At 41.1% G+C, this 17,141-nt stretch overlaps 2 protein-coding genes across 2 annotated transcripts; one reads left to right on the plus strand and one right to left on the minus strand.

Annotated features, from left to right (window-relative positions):
- Positions 1-4,824: 4,824 nt before the first annotated feature.
- Positions 4,825-5,223, minus strand: RB195_022374 (uncharacterized protein; the record flags this gene model as incomplete). The annotated part of the gene is made up of 1 exon (XM_064209477.1): positions 4,825-5,223. One exon carries the CDS (start codon positions 5,221-5,223, stop codon positions 4,825-4,827), a length of 399 nt encoding a protein of 132 aa, XP_064065358.1.
- A 3,301-nt stretch (positions 5,224-8,524) lies between these two features.
- RB195_022375 (uncharacterized protein) lies at positions 8,525-10,719 on the plus strand (the record flags this gene model as incomplete). The annotated part of the gene is made up of 5 exons (XM_064209478.1): positions 8,525-8,575; positions 8,673-8,921; positions 8,987-9,110; positions 10,148-10,311; positions 10,558-10,719. 5 exons carry the CDS (start codon positions 8,525-8,527, stop codon positions 10,717-10,719), a joined length of 750 nt encoding a protein of 249 aa, XP_064065359.1.
- Between the last annotated feature and the right edge of the window lie 6,422 nt (positions 10,720-17,141).

Here is a 17,141-nt window from a genome sequence, read left to right on the forward strand (position 1 = left end):
AAGCTGCATTGCACATCAAGCACGAAATCTCATATATTACCCCATTTGTGTGCAGTCGCTTGTTTTTCCGTAAGGACAAATAACACATCTTTCACAGATGCAGTATCTATCGTATAATCTGTTTCTTACAACAGAGACAGAATATGCCAAGGTTTCAGGACAAGGGTTAAAGTAATCTCCCCTTTTTATCTCAGCAGGCCGCTATAAAAGGACAAAGTTTCTGGCGTCAATCAATCCGCTTGGGATGCGCCCCCACGTTCACTTCAATTCAGAATCGTTTGAGGTTTACGAACGTGTAACTGGCCTATACAATGACCTGCGGTGGCTAGCCGATGTGTCAAGTCAGTGCTTTTCTCCTCCCAGACAAATCTGGTACCAATTTATCGACCCCAAGGGGATGAAAGGCTTGGTGAGCACTAGGGCGGATTCAAACCGCCGATCGATTGAGCAGGAAGCGGAACCTCTAACCGCTACACTACACCCGCCCTATAAATTTTGAAGTTATTGCTGTTGTGTTCGTCTTCGAACATTTTATTCCAGATAAGAGTTCTTACTCGACAATATACATTAGTTTGAAAGGGTGTTTTCCCGCCCTCCAATAATTATATTTTCGACATTTACTATAATTACGTTACTACCACAATGATTTTTTCCAGTGCAAAGATATTTTTTGGAAGAAACAACCGGAAATTGTAAGTCTGGCCACGTTTGCTCTGCGATACCAAACACAAAAATACTTTTGCCGATGTTTCACTAATCTAAAGTCAACAAATTAGCTCAGCTCACAGAGGGGTGCATGTGGATAACGTCACATTTTTTACTTAACTTAATTCTTCATAAAATGTTTTGTTTGTGTTACTCTTCAATATTTAGGTATGCCGGGAATAATATCCATCCACTCTATATCTTTAGGAAAAATCCCTGCAAACTTCGAATGGGTATTTGAAGATTGTAAAGGTTGAATGAGAACGCCAGCAACAAGAATGAGCACTAATGTTAGAGTTTCCGGTTCCTCTATATTATTAAAACTTCGAATTCCACAATGAAGAGACGTATTTTCACTAAAAAAAATAAATACAAATAGATAGCCAATTCTACAAGTGGTAGGCTTTTGCAGTTGAGGTGCTGCCTACGACAAATTGGATTGCTCAACAATTCAGTACAGTAGTACTCCGCCGCAGCTCCTCATTTTGAGACAAGAATGTCCCATTGTGTGAATTTTTAGGTTAAATAATGATTCAAACCGATCTATCAAATGATTACAATTTTGTTCATCCGCATAACAGTGCATGGGTAACTATGGGACCCAATGTTTATTCTTTAACTAGTCTGAACGTTCGGCAAAAACCGAACTTGAGATTTCTTACAGAGTTCGTTTTAGTCGCCTTCACTGACCAATAAAAATTAAAAGCAGTGGCATTTCTGTAAAATTAAAATTATCTTTTTTCTAACAACGACTTCTTCGTCTTTTTTTATTACAAATTTAGGCATTGACGAATGATTTCATTCTTAAAAAACATTCTACAGAACATTCAAACTTGATTTCACGAATATACTCCTTCGATTCCGTCACATTTTGAGAACATTATTCAAAGTACGGGTTTTCCTCTTGTTTTTCTCCAACAATTAGCAAGGAATGATGTGTTAACATGGAATTATGTGAACGTCATCATCTGATACTGATGAAGATGAGGTCCTACACCAGATCACTTACACTGTTAACAACTATGTATTTAAGCAGCCTTTTGCATGTGGTTTTCGAATTTTTGAACAAAGATGTTACCAACCTGAGGCAAACGTGCTGGGAAATAGATGAGGAGTACACAAAGGTGAAACACAACACACATATAGTTCTCACAGTTATGAAATGATTCACGTCTCATTTAATTTTTGCTAAATCTGCGAGAATAATACAGCACGGCGGCGCACCAAATCTACGCCGCAGGTCTCGCCTATCTTCTTTCTGAAAATTCATGACACAGAAAAAAACAAACACGTATGGAGTATTATATAGTATGATGTTCAGCATGAAAAGAATGTTGTAACATTGGTATGGAATAAATGGATTGTATGGAACTCGTTTGAGAAATGATTCAAAAAAACAAATAAGCAACTCATCATATGAATAGTTCTCAGGGTTTTGTTCTGCAGATTGTAGTCCACAAAGATGCAAAACGAGTACTTCTTCGACAACACCAAAAAATACTTCAAATTCGAGAAAAAGAATGCCTCGCTTAATTTGTACATAAATGGACGTGTTGATCAGACACACCGGAACCAATCTATTCTACACAGCATCATCAAATTAGTTGATCTTATTGATCTGTTGAGCTATTTGCTATTCAATTAGTTCGAAGTTATCTGAAATCACCAATATAGTACATCTGTATCTTGCCGTTACAGCAGTTTTGCTCTATTTTGCACTGTTTCTTGAGAGTCTGTGCGTGAGTTCAATAACTACAGCAACCTTACATTATATCTATTAGAGAAGCAACCTACATTACTTTTATTTTATATTATGTATTTTATGCTATTCTATAAAATAAATACTCTCTTACAGTATGAACTCGCTTTCGTTGTTGGAATTACACATAGAATTTCAAGTATATCAAATTATAAACGGGAAAAAAACACTTGTGGACGGGCCGGACGCGACCACATTCATTCCGCAGTGATCGCCTCAATATGGCTTCACTGTATTAATTTTTATTTGTGGTGAGCACGTCAAGTTAGCAGGTTAGAATTTAATGTAGTTCTGAAAGAGAGAGTACCTACAATACTTCGTATACTTTACTGTAAACCACAAGAATAACATCACAGTACAAAAAGGATAACGCCACTATCGAACGTGCTGTGTCAGCCAGAAGTGTTATGTGCTTTGTGTAGTCAGGCACACCATAAAGTGACGCCGTGAACAAAACAAATTTATAAGGAAGGCGCACAAGTCAAACAGAGTAACAAACAAAAAACAAAAGGACTACGAAATTTCGATTCCTCGCTGAACTAAATTTTTGTAAACGAGGAAAACTATTGAGTTGCATCTAAGAGATGACTCTCAGCATAAAATAGTTGCCAAGCGTTTATACTTTAATGACATTTAACGGCTAAAGACGCCCGGCCTGTAAAAAATATTGTTATATCTAGAAAGCCTCTAAGAACTTCGTGAAGAGAACAGTATGAAAAATACCTTGGACAAGTTTTGTAGAATGGCTCCTCCTTGATTCAGTATTCCTGAGAATTCCCAGGCTTTTTGGAATTTACATGGGACACAAGTGAGAAAATTGGCATACTCTCACATGTGTCCATCTAAGCGTTGGAAAAACAAACGAAGGTTCGGGAACAGTGAAACCTGCTTTTTGATAGGAGAAGTCCTCGCCTGCTCATATCATTATGAAGCAAGTTAATAGACACTTTTAAGGGCACACATTTTGTCACGCTCGGGCAGCAATCAAAATTTAGCAATTTTTCTCTAGTTCCAAAAAAAGGAAAAATGTTTTAAAACTCATGATCATTCTTGGATAGAGGGCTTAGGGAACCCCTGCATGTATTAGAATTTCTCCATTCCAGAAGGTTGAATTCTCTTAAAATCCAGATGGGGAAAATCCGAGGTGGACGTAAAATCCTTGATTTTTGCAGTCTAAATCCCACAGAATATTAGTCTTAACATTTTATATAACAAACTTTCTTGTATAAAACGACCAAAACTGTTTCCAAGGTGCGTCTTCCGCGAAGTTTTTAACGATTTTCGACTCCAAACACTCCTCACACAATTGTAACATTTTTGATAATTAAATGTTACTAAGTCAATCAATAAGACGCTAATTGCTGGAAACTATGCAGTATTGAGTGATTAGCATTACAGGTGGAGTCTTAAGGTTTTTCTTCCTTTGTAAAAGAACTTTTTTTTTAATTTTTACGAAACATGTGTTCTGTACGCGGTTTTTTCTTCTAGCTAATGTGTCACTATTGACTTCTATTCTTCTTCTCTACACATTTTCCCCTCCTCCTTGCCCGTACTTACTCCTTTTTCCCTCTATTCGCTTCTCGAAACACCCTCCCACTTCTACAACCCTCTTTGTTGGTAAAATCCTTACGTGCTATTGACGCTTAGCATGACTAAATCATTGTCACTACTGAAGAGCTCATTTCAATAGAGATTGCCAACTTTGCATTTTACATATGCTGAAAATCGAGTGTGATAACTTCAGGCAAAAACGGTTGTGTACTACTTTTTGAGCAGAACCAAGATTGTTATTGATCTTTATTCTGGCTAACGTTTCGGCGTCGTCGCCTTCTTCAGAGCCTGGAAAAGTCAAAGACACGTGTAATCTACTCTTTCAGACGCCTCGTCATCCCACAAGATATGACTTAGCAAACAGATTATTCAAAGCCAACGTCGGAAAAACAGACCACCATAACGCTCACCTTGATAGCCACAAAATCGTGATGTAAGCAGAGCACCAGTTGTTAGAGTTGCGCCGCTAGTTGTAACTAGTAACGATGCCCCTTCCTCTGACCCAGTAGGTGAAAACCCGCAAAGGTCTTACTATGGCGCCAGCTCGTTGCTCGCAGTGGTGCATTCTTCTTTACGACTCATGATTGGACTTTTTGCAGTGATCTAAAACGCTTCCAATGTTTTTCGCGGTGGAACGTCTGATTCGCGCGCTAAGATCGTGACAGCTATCTTGTCATGACACTCTCTGCGATGAGCACATAAAGAGGTTGATGTCTTTGATATTACGAGTCCGTCTCGGTGCTCCTTGACGCGGGTACATAGTCTTATTGTCTCGCCGATGTACTCAGCCCAACATAACTGACAAGTGGTTAGATAGATAACCCCGATACCACGCAATCACCCTGCCTCCCATTCGGACAAACGATGCAGTTAGGTGTCTCATAAAGTCTGTCATAGTCACGAATGCGGACTAGCTGTTGCTTCAGGTTCGCAGATGGTATGTCCACTATTCTGACTGGGTCTTGCAGACCCGCCTGTCGTAAGCTTGCTCGCACTGCATTGCTCATGTCATCCGAAATAAAAGGAAGGCAGAAGGGGATCTTTCTTGTTTGTTCTACTATGTGGCACCGCCGCTCAGTTGCATGGCTCCGATTTGAATGAGAGACCTTTGCTAGGTACCCATTGGACTGAGCAATGTGGTTAGCCATGTTTACGGAGGCAATACGCCGTTGAGCCTCAGATGAAACCGTTGCAGCTGTCTTAAACATACTTTTAATAACTGACTTTTTGGTTCTCCAGGGGTGTGCCTGTTGGTAGTGGATCAGAATGTTTTTACAACTTGGTTTTCGATACCATTTTGTTTTCCAATTTCCCCTACACAAATGAACCTGGACATTGAGAAACGGCAGCCAATTGTCTTTAGATTTTTCCCTCGTAGACTTCATGTGCCTTAGACATGAAAGCACCGGCTAATGTAGGAGCAAGTCTTTGTCCCATATCGAAGCCCCTAATGTGCCTATAGTATTGCTCAGACCAGCGAAATACGGAACATCTCAGACATTCGCTTAGCAGCATCATTATTTACTGTATCACGAACCCATACATATTAAGAGTCCACTGGTGTTCGAGAAGCAGCTGTGATATCACTGCAAAAAGTCCAATCATGAGTCGTAAAGAAGAATGCACCGCTGTGAGCAACGAGCTGGCGCCATATCAAAACCTTTGCGGGTTTTAATCTACGGGGTCAGAGATGGGGGCATCGTTACTAGTTACTACAAGCGGCGCAACTCTAACAACTGGTGGTCCGCTAACATCACGATTTTGTGGCCACCAAGGTGAGCGCTATGGAGGTCTGCTTTTCCGACGTTGCCTTTGAATAATCTGTTTGCTAAGTCATATCTTATGGGATGACGGGGCGTCTGAGAGAGTAGATTACACGTGTCGTTGACTTTTCTAGGCTCTGAAGAAGGCGACGAAAACGTTATCCAGAATAAAGAACAGTAACAATCTTGGTTCTGCTCAAAAAGTAGTACACGATGTTATTGATTTCTTGGTTTTCGTGCACTTTTTTCTAGCTCTGTTGAAGCTCTGCTGACTAAAGCTTCACACTATGCAATTTGCGAATGTGGTGAGCACACTGCGCGTGAATACTGTTCTTCTCACCCTCTTTAGAATAGTTTGAGGTTTACGAACGTGTAACTGGCCGTACAATGACTTGCGGTGGCTAGCCGATGTGTCAAGTCAGTGTTTTTATCCTCCCAGACAAGTCTGGCACCAATTTATCGATCCCGGAGGGATGAAAGGCTTGGTGAACAGTAGGGCGGATTCGAACCTCCGGTCGATCATGCAGGAAGCGGAACCTCTAACCGCTACACTACACCCGCCTCCCATCTCTCCGTAATCGTAAAAAACGGCGTAGCGGTTTTTTTTAACGATCGAAGAGGGGGTGCGTTCTAATATACCTCGTAAGAACTGAAGCGCTTCCCACACCGTTTTTTTTTTTGTGATTGGGGAGAGATGAGTGGAGGAACCCCGGAACCCCCCACCTACAACCCATCTCTAGCTCTTCATGTGAACTCCCTCGGCATGTTAGATTCTGATTTTGGCATGCTGCCTATAAATTCCCAAGATTGAAGTACACTGGATTATTGAGTGCTCGTGAGAACTCAAGAGCACTGATGATCAACTTTGCGTTTCAAGTTATAGTATGATAACGATGAAATGTTTACTTTATAAATTTATCAACTACTATTTTGTGTACTTTAGACCTAATGAAACATCATCTCGATACAATGATTACAGATGTGAAACTAGGTTATCTTCTCTGGAGCACGGTTGGAAGTCCGCAACGCGGAAGCGCCGACCCTTTAGTCCTATTTTACTCATATTCGTGAAGGAGTAAAGGCCGAGGCTCCAGATAAGATTGGATGTTGTATACTTCAAAGTTTTATGCTTGAAGGGAAAAAGCTCTCAAACTCTTTGAATTTATTCAATAGCTTCAATGCATGGAGTTTCCCTGTAATTTAATTGCAAACCCTTTTTTAACACATGAACATCTCTTCATTACATTATAAAAAAAATCCATGCTCTGCAGTGGGTACTATATTGAACTGCTCGATTCAGTAGTGTAGAAAAGGATGTTGTATAATTTTACGCAGAGCTCAGCTAATTTTTTTTTTCTTGCGAAATGCGAGTGTTGAATGACCAGAAGAAACTGCACAATATCTTCATTAAATAGATGCACATATTGGAAAGGAAAGATAGCTAGTTTACATTTGCTGTGCTACATACACTGGATGCAAAAACATCAGATTGTGAAGTAGAGGTATTCATGTTTCTTACCTAGATTTCGGTACTTCTGCTTACAAAACTACTGGAAGTTTGATGTTATGTTTACGCGCCGAAGAGTTCACAGAAACTGCGGAGGAGTCCGCGCAGACAAACTCTTCAAATCACTCGTTAGGGTGGATTTCGAATTGATGTTAGGAAAAAAACCAACCACAGGTCAGTACTTCACCTGAATTCCTCGACTGGAGGAATCCGTGCAACTAACATCACGTATTTCAGTGCCCATGGATCCAGAGGCACTAGGGATCACGTGGTCTCTCCGACTGTGTGCATAAAGTATCTTAAACAAGTTATCTAAGACGTCTGCTGGTAAGCAAAGAATAACAACAACATAAATCTGGAACATCTCGCACGGATTAGCTTTGGAAGTGAACACTTGAACAATGACAGTCTCAAAAGAAGTGCAGGTGTAACCTCATAGGGGAAAAGAAGCTCCGCAAACGCAGACAGACGTAGGGATAAACAATAAAGGAGCGGTGTCACTTATTGTCGCACTACTCACCTGTACCGCTAACCCTACAAACATCTAATTCCGCGCGCTGTGTTTTATTTACGTGCGAACGTGGTCATCCGCATAGCCATCGACTCGCACAAAAGCTTTTGCACGCCCCCACGAAGACCCCCGAATTCGTCCGCATCTTCTGTGAGTGAGCCCTCAGGATCCTGCAAAGATGGTAAAACAGCCGGCATGGTGCCACGAGAGCTAAAGAAAAACTTTTCAACTCGAGCACTCTGCTACAGGACCAAAGGAGAAATTTCGGAAAACTTCACTGCAGCGCTCATTGTCACTATGGCGCACGCGGCGATGAGACCGCCTACAATAGGCGGGAACGTTAACGACGCTTGCCCCTATATTCATCCGCGCAAGCTTTAGCGGAGGTCATCGAGAGCTTTCCTGGGCTTGTCTGTACATAGGTGCCTCCCTCGGAATATTGCCAAAGTGTAGCTCATTTCCGTACACTTCCCAAACCCCGGAGCAAAGGTTCTCCGGACACACTCATTTTGCTGCAGGTTGCTCCCTTTGCTTACCATGACGTTGCCATCCGAGCATTGACATGGCAGTGTCAGTCTTGAATGTTCCTGCTTTCGAGTTGCGGTGTTTCGGTTCTGATTCTTCCACTTAGTTCATCGATTTGCTAGGTCGTAGGGGTGGTTCTTTGTCTCTACTTTGTAGTGGTGCTGATTTTCAGTAACTCGTTTTGCCCTAGCTTGTGAGTAGATATGGCTGACAATAAAGATGAACTTGTGCAGAGGGCAAAGCTCGCCGAACAGGTTAGTTTGTGGATGTTTAGTCCCGGAAAGAAGGCGCACGGGGTCGTGTGGATATCTCCACAAAGTTCTCCTATATGTATGTACAGATGGGATTAAGGCAGAGCGGTACGACGACATGGCTCAGTCTATGAAGAAGGTCACCGAGTTGGGCGCGGAGCTTTCAAATGAAGAGCGTAACCTTCTTTCTGTCGCCTATAAGAACGTCGTTGGGGCGCGCCGTTCGAGTTGGAGAGTTATTTCGTCCATAGAGCAGAAGACAGAAGGTTCTGAAAAAAAACAACAGATGGCCAAGGAATACCGTGAGAAGGTTGAGAAGGAGCTTCGCGACATTTGCCAGGATGTACTGGTTAGTGTGATTTTTCCCTTGAAGTGGACTTTTGTATGTTTTGTTGCAGCATAACTGTTTTTAAGAACCTTCTGGACAAATTCCTTATTCCTAAAGCAGGCAACCCGGAGTCGAAGGTGTTCTATTTGAAGATGAAGGGTGACTATTACAGATACCTTGCTGAAGTGGCCTCTGGGGAAGATAGAAGCTGTGAGTTACTTTTATGAATTTCATGTGCTAACATTGCAAGAGTTCTCTTTGAAAGTGTTGACCTGTTGCTTTCGGATCTGTGTATGACAGAACATACTACTGTGTGTTTTTGATGTTGAATTAACTTGACTCATACCCAGTAGATAGGTCTATACTTCATAGATTTTGGTCCAATTCAGGTGTTTCAATAAGGGTAGTACTTTGGTGGTGTTGTTTTGCTTACTTTGTGTTTACCAAGTAGTCAACGTAGCAAAATAGTCCAGTTTCCGGGGCTTTGAACCACATCTATTTGGTGCTCTTCGTTAGTACTTGTCAAAGAAGTGGTAGTTTAGATGATCCACATGTACAGGACAATAAAATGGCACATTGGAAGTTGCATGCTGATCTTTCAAAAGTCCAGTAGAGTTGCGTTAGCTAACGATGTTTGTTATTCATGCCACTTCTAAGCCAGTGGACTAAAACCACAAAATGCTGCGAGTAGTGTTCTTATTTCCTTCGGGGTTTATGACAACTAAGAACATTCTGTTAGGGTGTACTTACTCCAGTTCTTATATTGCAGAAATCCTCCTGTACTTCCAGATTTCATTATTTAAAGTCTTTTTTCGTGTTTGAATTGATTCTCAGATGATGTGATTCTCGGATGTAACTTTGTTCGTTCAAGTAAGATACGGATTGGTGTCTCACTTTAATGATTAGAATAGAGAGTGCTCGCTGCAGTTAAAATAGCCTGAACCTAGTATGCACAGTCTTGACTACAAGAAAGGACAAAAAAGAGATCCCATCGCTTTGCCTTGGCAAGAAAATGCTTCACATTTCCGGATCATGAGTCGGAACTGTGGCTGAGGTTCAAATATCCATTAGTGTTTTGAGCGTTTGGTTTTGCTGTGTTTTAACAATAGAATGCGCAGCTTTGCGTTGCGAGGCGGTAGAGCCGCGGCGGATGGTCGCGATTGGGAGTAGGTTGGAGTCAGCTTGTGCAGGATTCTCGTTATTAGCATTGTCCTTGGTTAAAATTGTCGTTACTCTTGCGATTGCAGCGGTTGTGGACAAGTCGCAGCAGTCATACCAGGAGGCGTTCGACATCGCCAAGGACAAGATGCAGCCCACTCACCCCATCCGCCTTGGCCTCGCTCTCAACTTCTCCGTGTTCTACTACGAGATCTTGAATGCGCCGGATAAGGCATGTCAGTTGGCAAAACAGGTGATTTTTTCTCTGAAATTCTAGCGGTGACGAGTATCGGGAAGAGCAGCTACTCTGAAGCTCTCGAGATTGCGAAAGAAAATTTGGCTACTACTCATCCCGCCCGCCTTGGCCTTGCGCTGAACTACTCGGTCTTTTTCTATGAAGTAGCTTCAAGTCCTGATAGAGCTTGTCAACTAGCGAAACAGGTGTACTATCTTAGATGTAGTTTTGCACTTTCATCTGGTCAATATTTTGTGGTTTGAGGCTTTCGACGATGCCATAGCAGAGCTTGACACTCTGAACGAAGACTCCTACAAAGACTCCACGCTCATTATGCAGTTATTGAGGGACAATCTTACCTTGTGGACTTCGGATGCTGCCGCTGACGATCAGGATGCAGGAGAGCAAGGAGAGGGTGCCAATTAAACCCATATGATCTGATTCTTTTTTAATCATTGTAAGATGAAGATTTGTATAGAGTAGTGTTCTACTCTAGCTGAACTATAAAAAATCAAGTGGTGTGGTTACCTGCATTGCATACTTAGGTCAATTAATTAGACCTAAGTAGGCATTTTGTAGTGGTCTACACAGCTTGAGTTGACTTGTGTTCTCCGGGCTCGTTTTCAACGTTTCGAAACATAGCTACAGTGTACGGTCGTAATTAATTAATCTTAATGCCAGCGTGCAATTCTTGAGTTTGTGACCTCTGCTGTCCTCCTTTAGTGATCGTTAAAATAAAGTGCAGCAGTGATGCGGAACACAGCAGGAGAAGGTTAGGCACGTATTTTCTAACTGAAATCTAATTTTTCTGAATTAGATTGGATTACTACATCAAGGCGCTGCCGTAAAGATTCAATATTTACAGTTAGCTAACCACAAAGCGTTTGATGAACCGTGAGAAGATGTTTCTTTTTCTTCTTGCTAGTTAGCGTTGATGCACCGGACGAACACGGATTGAAGCGCGTTACAGTTGCAGTGGAGCGAGCGGTTGTGGCCTAGGTGAAACCATCTAGCTAGCTTCACGCAGATTGGAGGGATGAACGGCATTACTCGCCACGCCCCACAGTTTAAGCAATTGTAGCGAGCATAAAGTTGCGTTGATGCGAGTGTACGTAGATTTCATCGTTAGGTTGTGGCTGGCTGTCAGCTAGTGCGAAGTCCTATTTTTGAGTGGGATGGGTGCTCTAGCGATTTGTTTCAATAATTTAATAGGAAGCATTTCGAAAGTCGTTTTATTAGGATGAATGGAAATGTTACTGAGTTCTAAACATGTTGGCAGTTGTATTCTTATCGGAACAGATTCACTTTGATGGTTAAAAGTGTACCAGTCTATTTTTACAACAGGTTACACAGAGGTGTATTTGACATGTTTGCCTGATGAGTTGTGGGAAACAAATGGTGACCACTTCATAGAATTCTCGATGTGATCTCTTTTGCCAAAGCGCTACAAATGTTGTACGAGCTTATCGTATGTGGTTGTAAACCACAGTAGAGTGGAGTTAAGGCCACGCAAAAAGGCGTATCTCAGATGCAGTCAAGAGGTCGGTGAAGCGAATGTGCGTCAATTGCTGAGCAGACAGGGCACTTACTACAAACACAACTGCGTGTCACCCTTGCATCTAGCCTATGCCGTGTACACTTCGCCGCCGAGTAATTTTTTGTTCTGTTTTTGCTATAACTAGCTCCTACAGCTGACTCGGATGCATGGAAGATCGAGTTCTCTTCCGGTAAAGGTTGATTTTGAGGTCGAAATACCCATCACGGAAATCAGTGAAGTAGTAAATTTGGGCCCTGTCTTCGCTTACGATGTGTTTGCCCAATACCGCATTACTGCGACTTGATTCTGCTGCCTTTAGCGGCAGTTTCTAGTCATGCAGTTAAAAGAGTGGAAAGGAGAGGTTGATTTCAGGCATGCAGGTTGCGTTCGTGAACGCTAGAGCTTTGGTGCTAACAAATAAAGAATTAAGTATACTCTACCGAAAGAAGAAACAACCTTGTTGGAATATTTGACTTGAAATTTTGAAGCGTTTCTAGTGTTTTACTATTTTGTGTCTCATGCGCCTTCTTTTGTAAGTCAACTATAACACCACTCAGTAACAACCGCTCACAGTTCGCGGAGAAGAGAAGTCGTTTGAGTTTAGATTAGTGAGACTTAACAGTTTTAAGATCATGTTTGTACTGAACCTCTCACGTGCCTTTTAAACTCCTAATCTGTTCTTAAGTGTAGTGAATCTAACATAATGTCATTTGAAATGAAGTTATGGGGGAGCGTTGGAGGAAACTATCCTGTTTGCAATTTATCCACCAATAAGAGGAGAAAGTCAGATCACGTGGGGAACGGTAAAGAGGGTCCCGGCGGATTCTCCGCGAATGCCTCCGAGACATAACGTGCCCAGTGGATATGCCGGCGGATACGCGAGCATACCTCGAAGAGGTCACGCTCCAGTATATGAAGATGCAGACAACCGTCTTAGATGTTCTTCTAGCCACAGAGACGCAGAAAACTGCGGTGTTACAAGAAAATATGCAAAGAAGAGTGGTATGAGCTGTCGAAATTACCGAATAAGTCAAAGAATAATAGTGTTAGATAGAAGTACATGGGATTTTGAATTGTGTTCTAATAAAGAAAGCGAGTGAGTTTGTCTTTATAACACCTTCAGAAAGTCTAGAAATCTTACGAAATTTGAAGTCTTTTTCTTCCTGTAAGTTCCAAGAAGTCAGAGATACAGAAGGTCCCTCTGTCCAGAAATAAATTAGGCTACAAAAAAGCTAGGGAGTTATTGGATAACGATAATTCTCATTACCGTTACTTTTGAAAGCCGGAATGTTCCGTTCTAACGAAAATTTTTATGCACGTAATTTGAAGCTATTAGATATATCGTTATCTCATATTTCACGTGAGGATTTCTCTTGCTTCTGGTACGACTACTAAATTGAGTGAATTATATCCTAGCCGGTGATGCAGCGTATGATTAGCGGTAGGTAAGCAGAGTCAGCTATTTAGGTGCTAACGAAAGTGAATCTCTTTAGGACACGCACCATTGTTAATTGCTCTGACGAGGCATGACCGGGGCATGCTCGAAATCCCGCCGGGACCCTCTTTACACCTACCTTCTACCTACTAGTGGAGTGATTACAACTTCGAAATTTTCAGCAAACGCTATCTTTAACTCCTAAAGCAGCGCTTGTAGTGTTGTTTCTCCATCTATCCAGAACATACTCGGGTCCAAACAATGCCTTGTACAATTACGTGAGCTACTGTGTTTGGAGTGGCGTGGTGGATCTAGCGGATGTGATCGGTTTGGGACACTCGCTTGTTCCAGTTGGAAGAACGGATAAGGGTCTTACCGGATCACAGCTGTTTGTGCAACCGTATCACACTTCAGGTCATTTTGACCCGACTATGTCTCAAATTTCGTAAATGGAATTCGGAATTCCGTACAACCTTGATCATTAATTGCGGGCGGCCACCCCATACGACGAAATAGGAAGTTTCTTTCTGAAAACAGGAGAATTGGAAATTAGGACAGTATACAGTTTTGACTGTAGATTACGAATATGACCACGTTCAATTCCTCGTAATCAGCTTGAACAACGATATGAGAAATGGCCTTAATTCTCATGAGGTACGTTAGGATTTTCACAGTAGTTGGGACATGTGTAGACAACGCCGGAAGCTTGTGTGTAACCTTGGTTCGGTGTTACTGAAGTTTCGGCGGAGGTTGTCAAAGCCTGGCCAAATTCGGAAGGTGATGGAAAGACTAAAGTGTTTGCATGCATTTTGAATCGAATAATAAATGTCCTTCTTTCTCCGCATAGGGGATCGGCAGTGAAAAGCTTGTGTTTCTTTGCAGAAATTTGACGGAGCCGAAAGGAGTAGCCCGCATCTCAGTAATACCGAAATGATGGCCGTGAGAGATTTAGTGTTGGTTATTGCTTCAGCTCAGGTTACTACTGTGCTCATATCATATCAGTTTTTCGAGCCATATGTCGGGATGCAGCCGCTCACTTCTGACATGCATCAGGTGTTGTTAGAGGCAGGCGCTCCAACGAGACAGCAGTCTCGCCTCCTCGGCCATGCCACCCGGCTGGTGCGAGCCCCTCTTTCCCCCTCCCCACTTTTGATATCTTATACATACAATAATAAATATTTATAATATACGTTTGAACTCCTCGTAACACATCAAGAATAGAATGGATTTCCTATTATCTTGACATGGATGTCCCGGGTAGATTCTAAAAATGTTAAACTTTTCTAAATGGGAACAAATTTTCAAAAATTACCCTATTCATTCCTTCATCTATTGTATCCTTCTGCGGCACCACAACGAACGACACGTGAGTGTTTTCTTTAATCCTTTTATTATTAAAACATCAGATGTTATCAAAAAAAAAGAATATAAATATGTGGAAAAGAAAAATAACCTAGGAAAACACACACAAAACAGTCCATGCGAACAAATTCCTGAACCTTGCGTTTCTTTTACTAGTACTTTTAATTGCTGCCGTGAACGCTAGCAATATTAGATTGAGATGCTCCTCTTACAAAATGTTCAATAGTTTTGAGCAAGATTATTCGCTCTTTACTGCGCTAAATTACTACATAATTTGTTTATTCCTGTTTCTCCATAGCTTATAAGCGTAGCGCTACAACATATAACTGGTTACATGTTTTGTAACTAATCAGACATGAGCGCTGCAACAGCCCCTCCAAGTTTCGCTTCCGCATCGAAAGAGACGCCAATGACCCAAACAGACGCGAGCAATAAATGATGCAACTACATGCAGGTCCTTTCTCTCGAAGAGATATCTCACTACTTAATCCATCACCGTACCTCCCAATCACATGCGATGCAAATAACACACTATTTGTTAACAAACTTTATTTATCAATCCCCAAACAATTTTCTCTGCATACCCGAAGACAGTTGAAGAAATTAACCAAAGACACTTTAACGCATCAAAAATACTTCATCTGTTCAACACCATATATCAAGGCAAAGTCACAAAAACTCAAAATTCCACAAACATGTTCGCATACAAACTTCCTAACGATGATCACACTTCTCTTATCAACAACGTTTTTGAATTACTAGATTCCATATCACCCTCAGAAAAATCATTTTGTTACTAATCATTTCCTCGACTACCACGTTCTACCGCTCATCTCAGTTTTAAACTACTATCAAGCACTTTTCGTAACCCCAAAAATCGACTTCCTCACAAAATCTTACCAACGATCCATCTGCCGTTGCAAAACATATTGCTTTGCAAACCGAACCCGATTTTACTCTTTCAAATAATGATTATTCACTAACGCATGAACAACGGCAAGATCAAAGGCATTTCGAATTGAATCCCAAACTGCAATTTTTAAAAATAAAACTTGACGAAACCATAAGACGTGATTTCAACTTCCTCTTTGACTAAATATGCTCCTTACATAACTTTAAAATTCAGGCAATTAAAAGCATAGCCCAAATAAATCCCACTAGTGCAGCCCGTATCCTACTGAATAGAAACGATATCTTCGCACTTCCAGCAGGAGATGTTTTAATGATCTCTAAGTGCAAATCAGTGCAGGCCGATGAGTTCTACCTAGATCATAACATTAATGGTAATTGTTACCTCTTCACACCGGTGCGCATAGGAAAATCTATTTACTTTGCGCAACCCGGAACAAGAGATTCAACTGCATCTAGCCCAAAAGCCCACTGTGGACACCTACCTTTTGGAATTTATAACGATGGTATAAACAATTACAAACCCCCTTCTGGTTATACACACTTATCTCATATTCACACTAACCTCCCACACGGTGTAACAACCCAAGATTTTGTATTTAATTCACCACCAATTTTCCACTCTGACTTGGCTCGGTTATCTACGGATATATACCCTATAAAAATAGACTCATTTCGGAGAATCTTCCCATAAAACATGGTAAAATCGAAAACCGTGACGAGTCTATAAATTTAATATCCAATGAACTTGAACAGGAAGCAGTCAATACAATATCGTATATAGCGTCTAAAGCATCCGAAATTCTTCAAATGGAAAAAGAAAAGATAGTACATTCTCTCGGATTACATACTTTAGTCAAAACCATTGTAATCATAATCCTCATCTCACTACTTTTCGTACTTTTTGGTGTTCTATACATTCAGTTTTCAACAGTTCGTACAATCTTTCACATTATATTTACATCACTTCACTTCGCCTTTTCATAACTAAAATGAAGTTGAAAAAAAATAAATCATCTGCATCAGAAACGTCTCTCCCAAGTATAAAAGTTCTGCAATGAAATCCCTTAGTTCAACACTCTCCAAATAATGATACTGTTGAAATTGAACTCAACTACCCCACACTGCACGACGAAAATATACAACAACAAACTTCAGCCACAACAACCAAAACCCGCATTTCTAAATTTTCTCCCAAATGCTTACTCCATACAACACAACTCTATGTCAACTATATTCATAGCCATCGAACTCAACTCCTTACGCACAGTAGCACTTTTTGGTACAGGATCGGCAATCACAATAGTATCTGAAAGCACTGCAAAGCTTGTGAAAGAAACCATTCACAAAGCAGAACTATCCGAAGGTATAACAGTCAATGGTACACCTATAAAATTCATAGGTCAAATTTCATCCTCTTTAGTCATAGGTGATAAATCTGTGAAAGTAAACAGCTTCGTGGTATCGGACGACAACTGTACCACAAATTTTCTCTTAGGTAATGATACCATGGCGAAATTTGCTACTAATGTTTCTATTGATTACAAAAACAAACTCATTTCTTTTGACAATACTTAAAATAAATCATATTTCCAAATCACCCAC

This window comes from Necator americanus, chromosome X, assembly GCF_031761385.1.
Source record: "Necator americanus strain Aroian chromosome X, whole genome shotgun sequence".
Classification (NCBI taxonomy): Eukaryota; Metazoa; Nematoda; class Chromadorea; order Rhabditida; family Ancylostomatidae; genus Necator; species Necator americanus.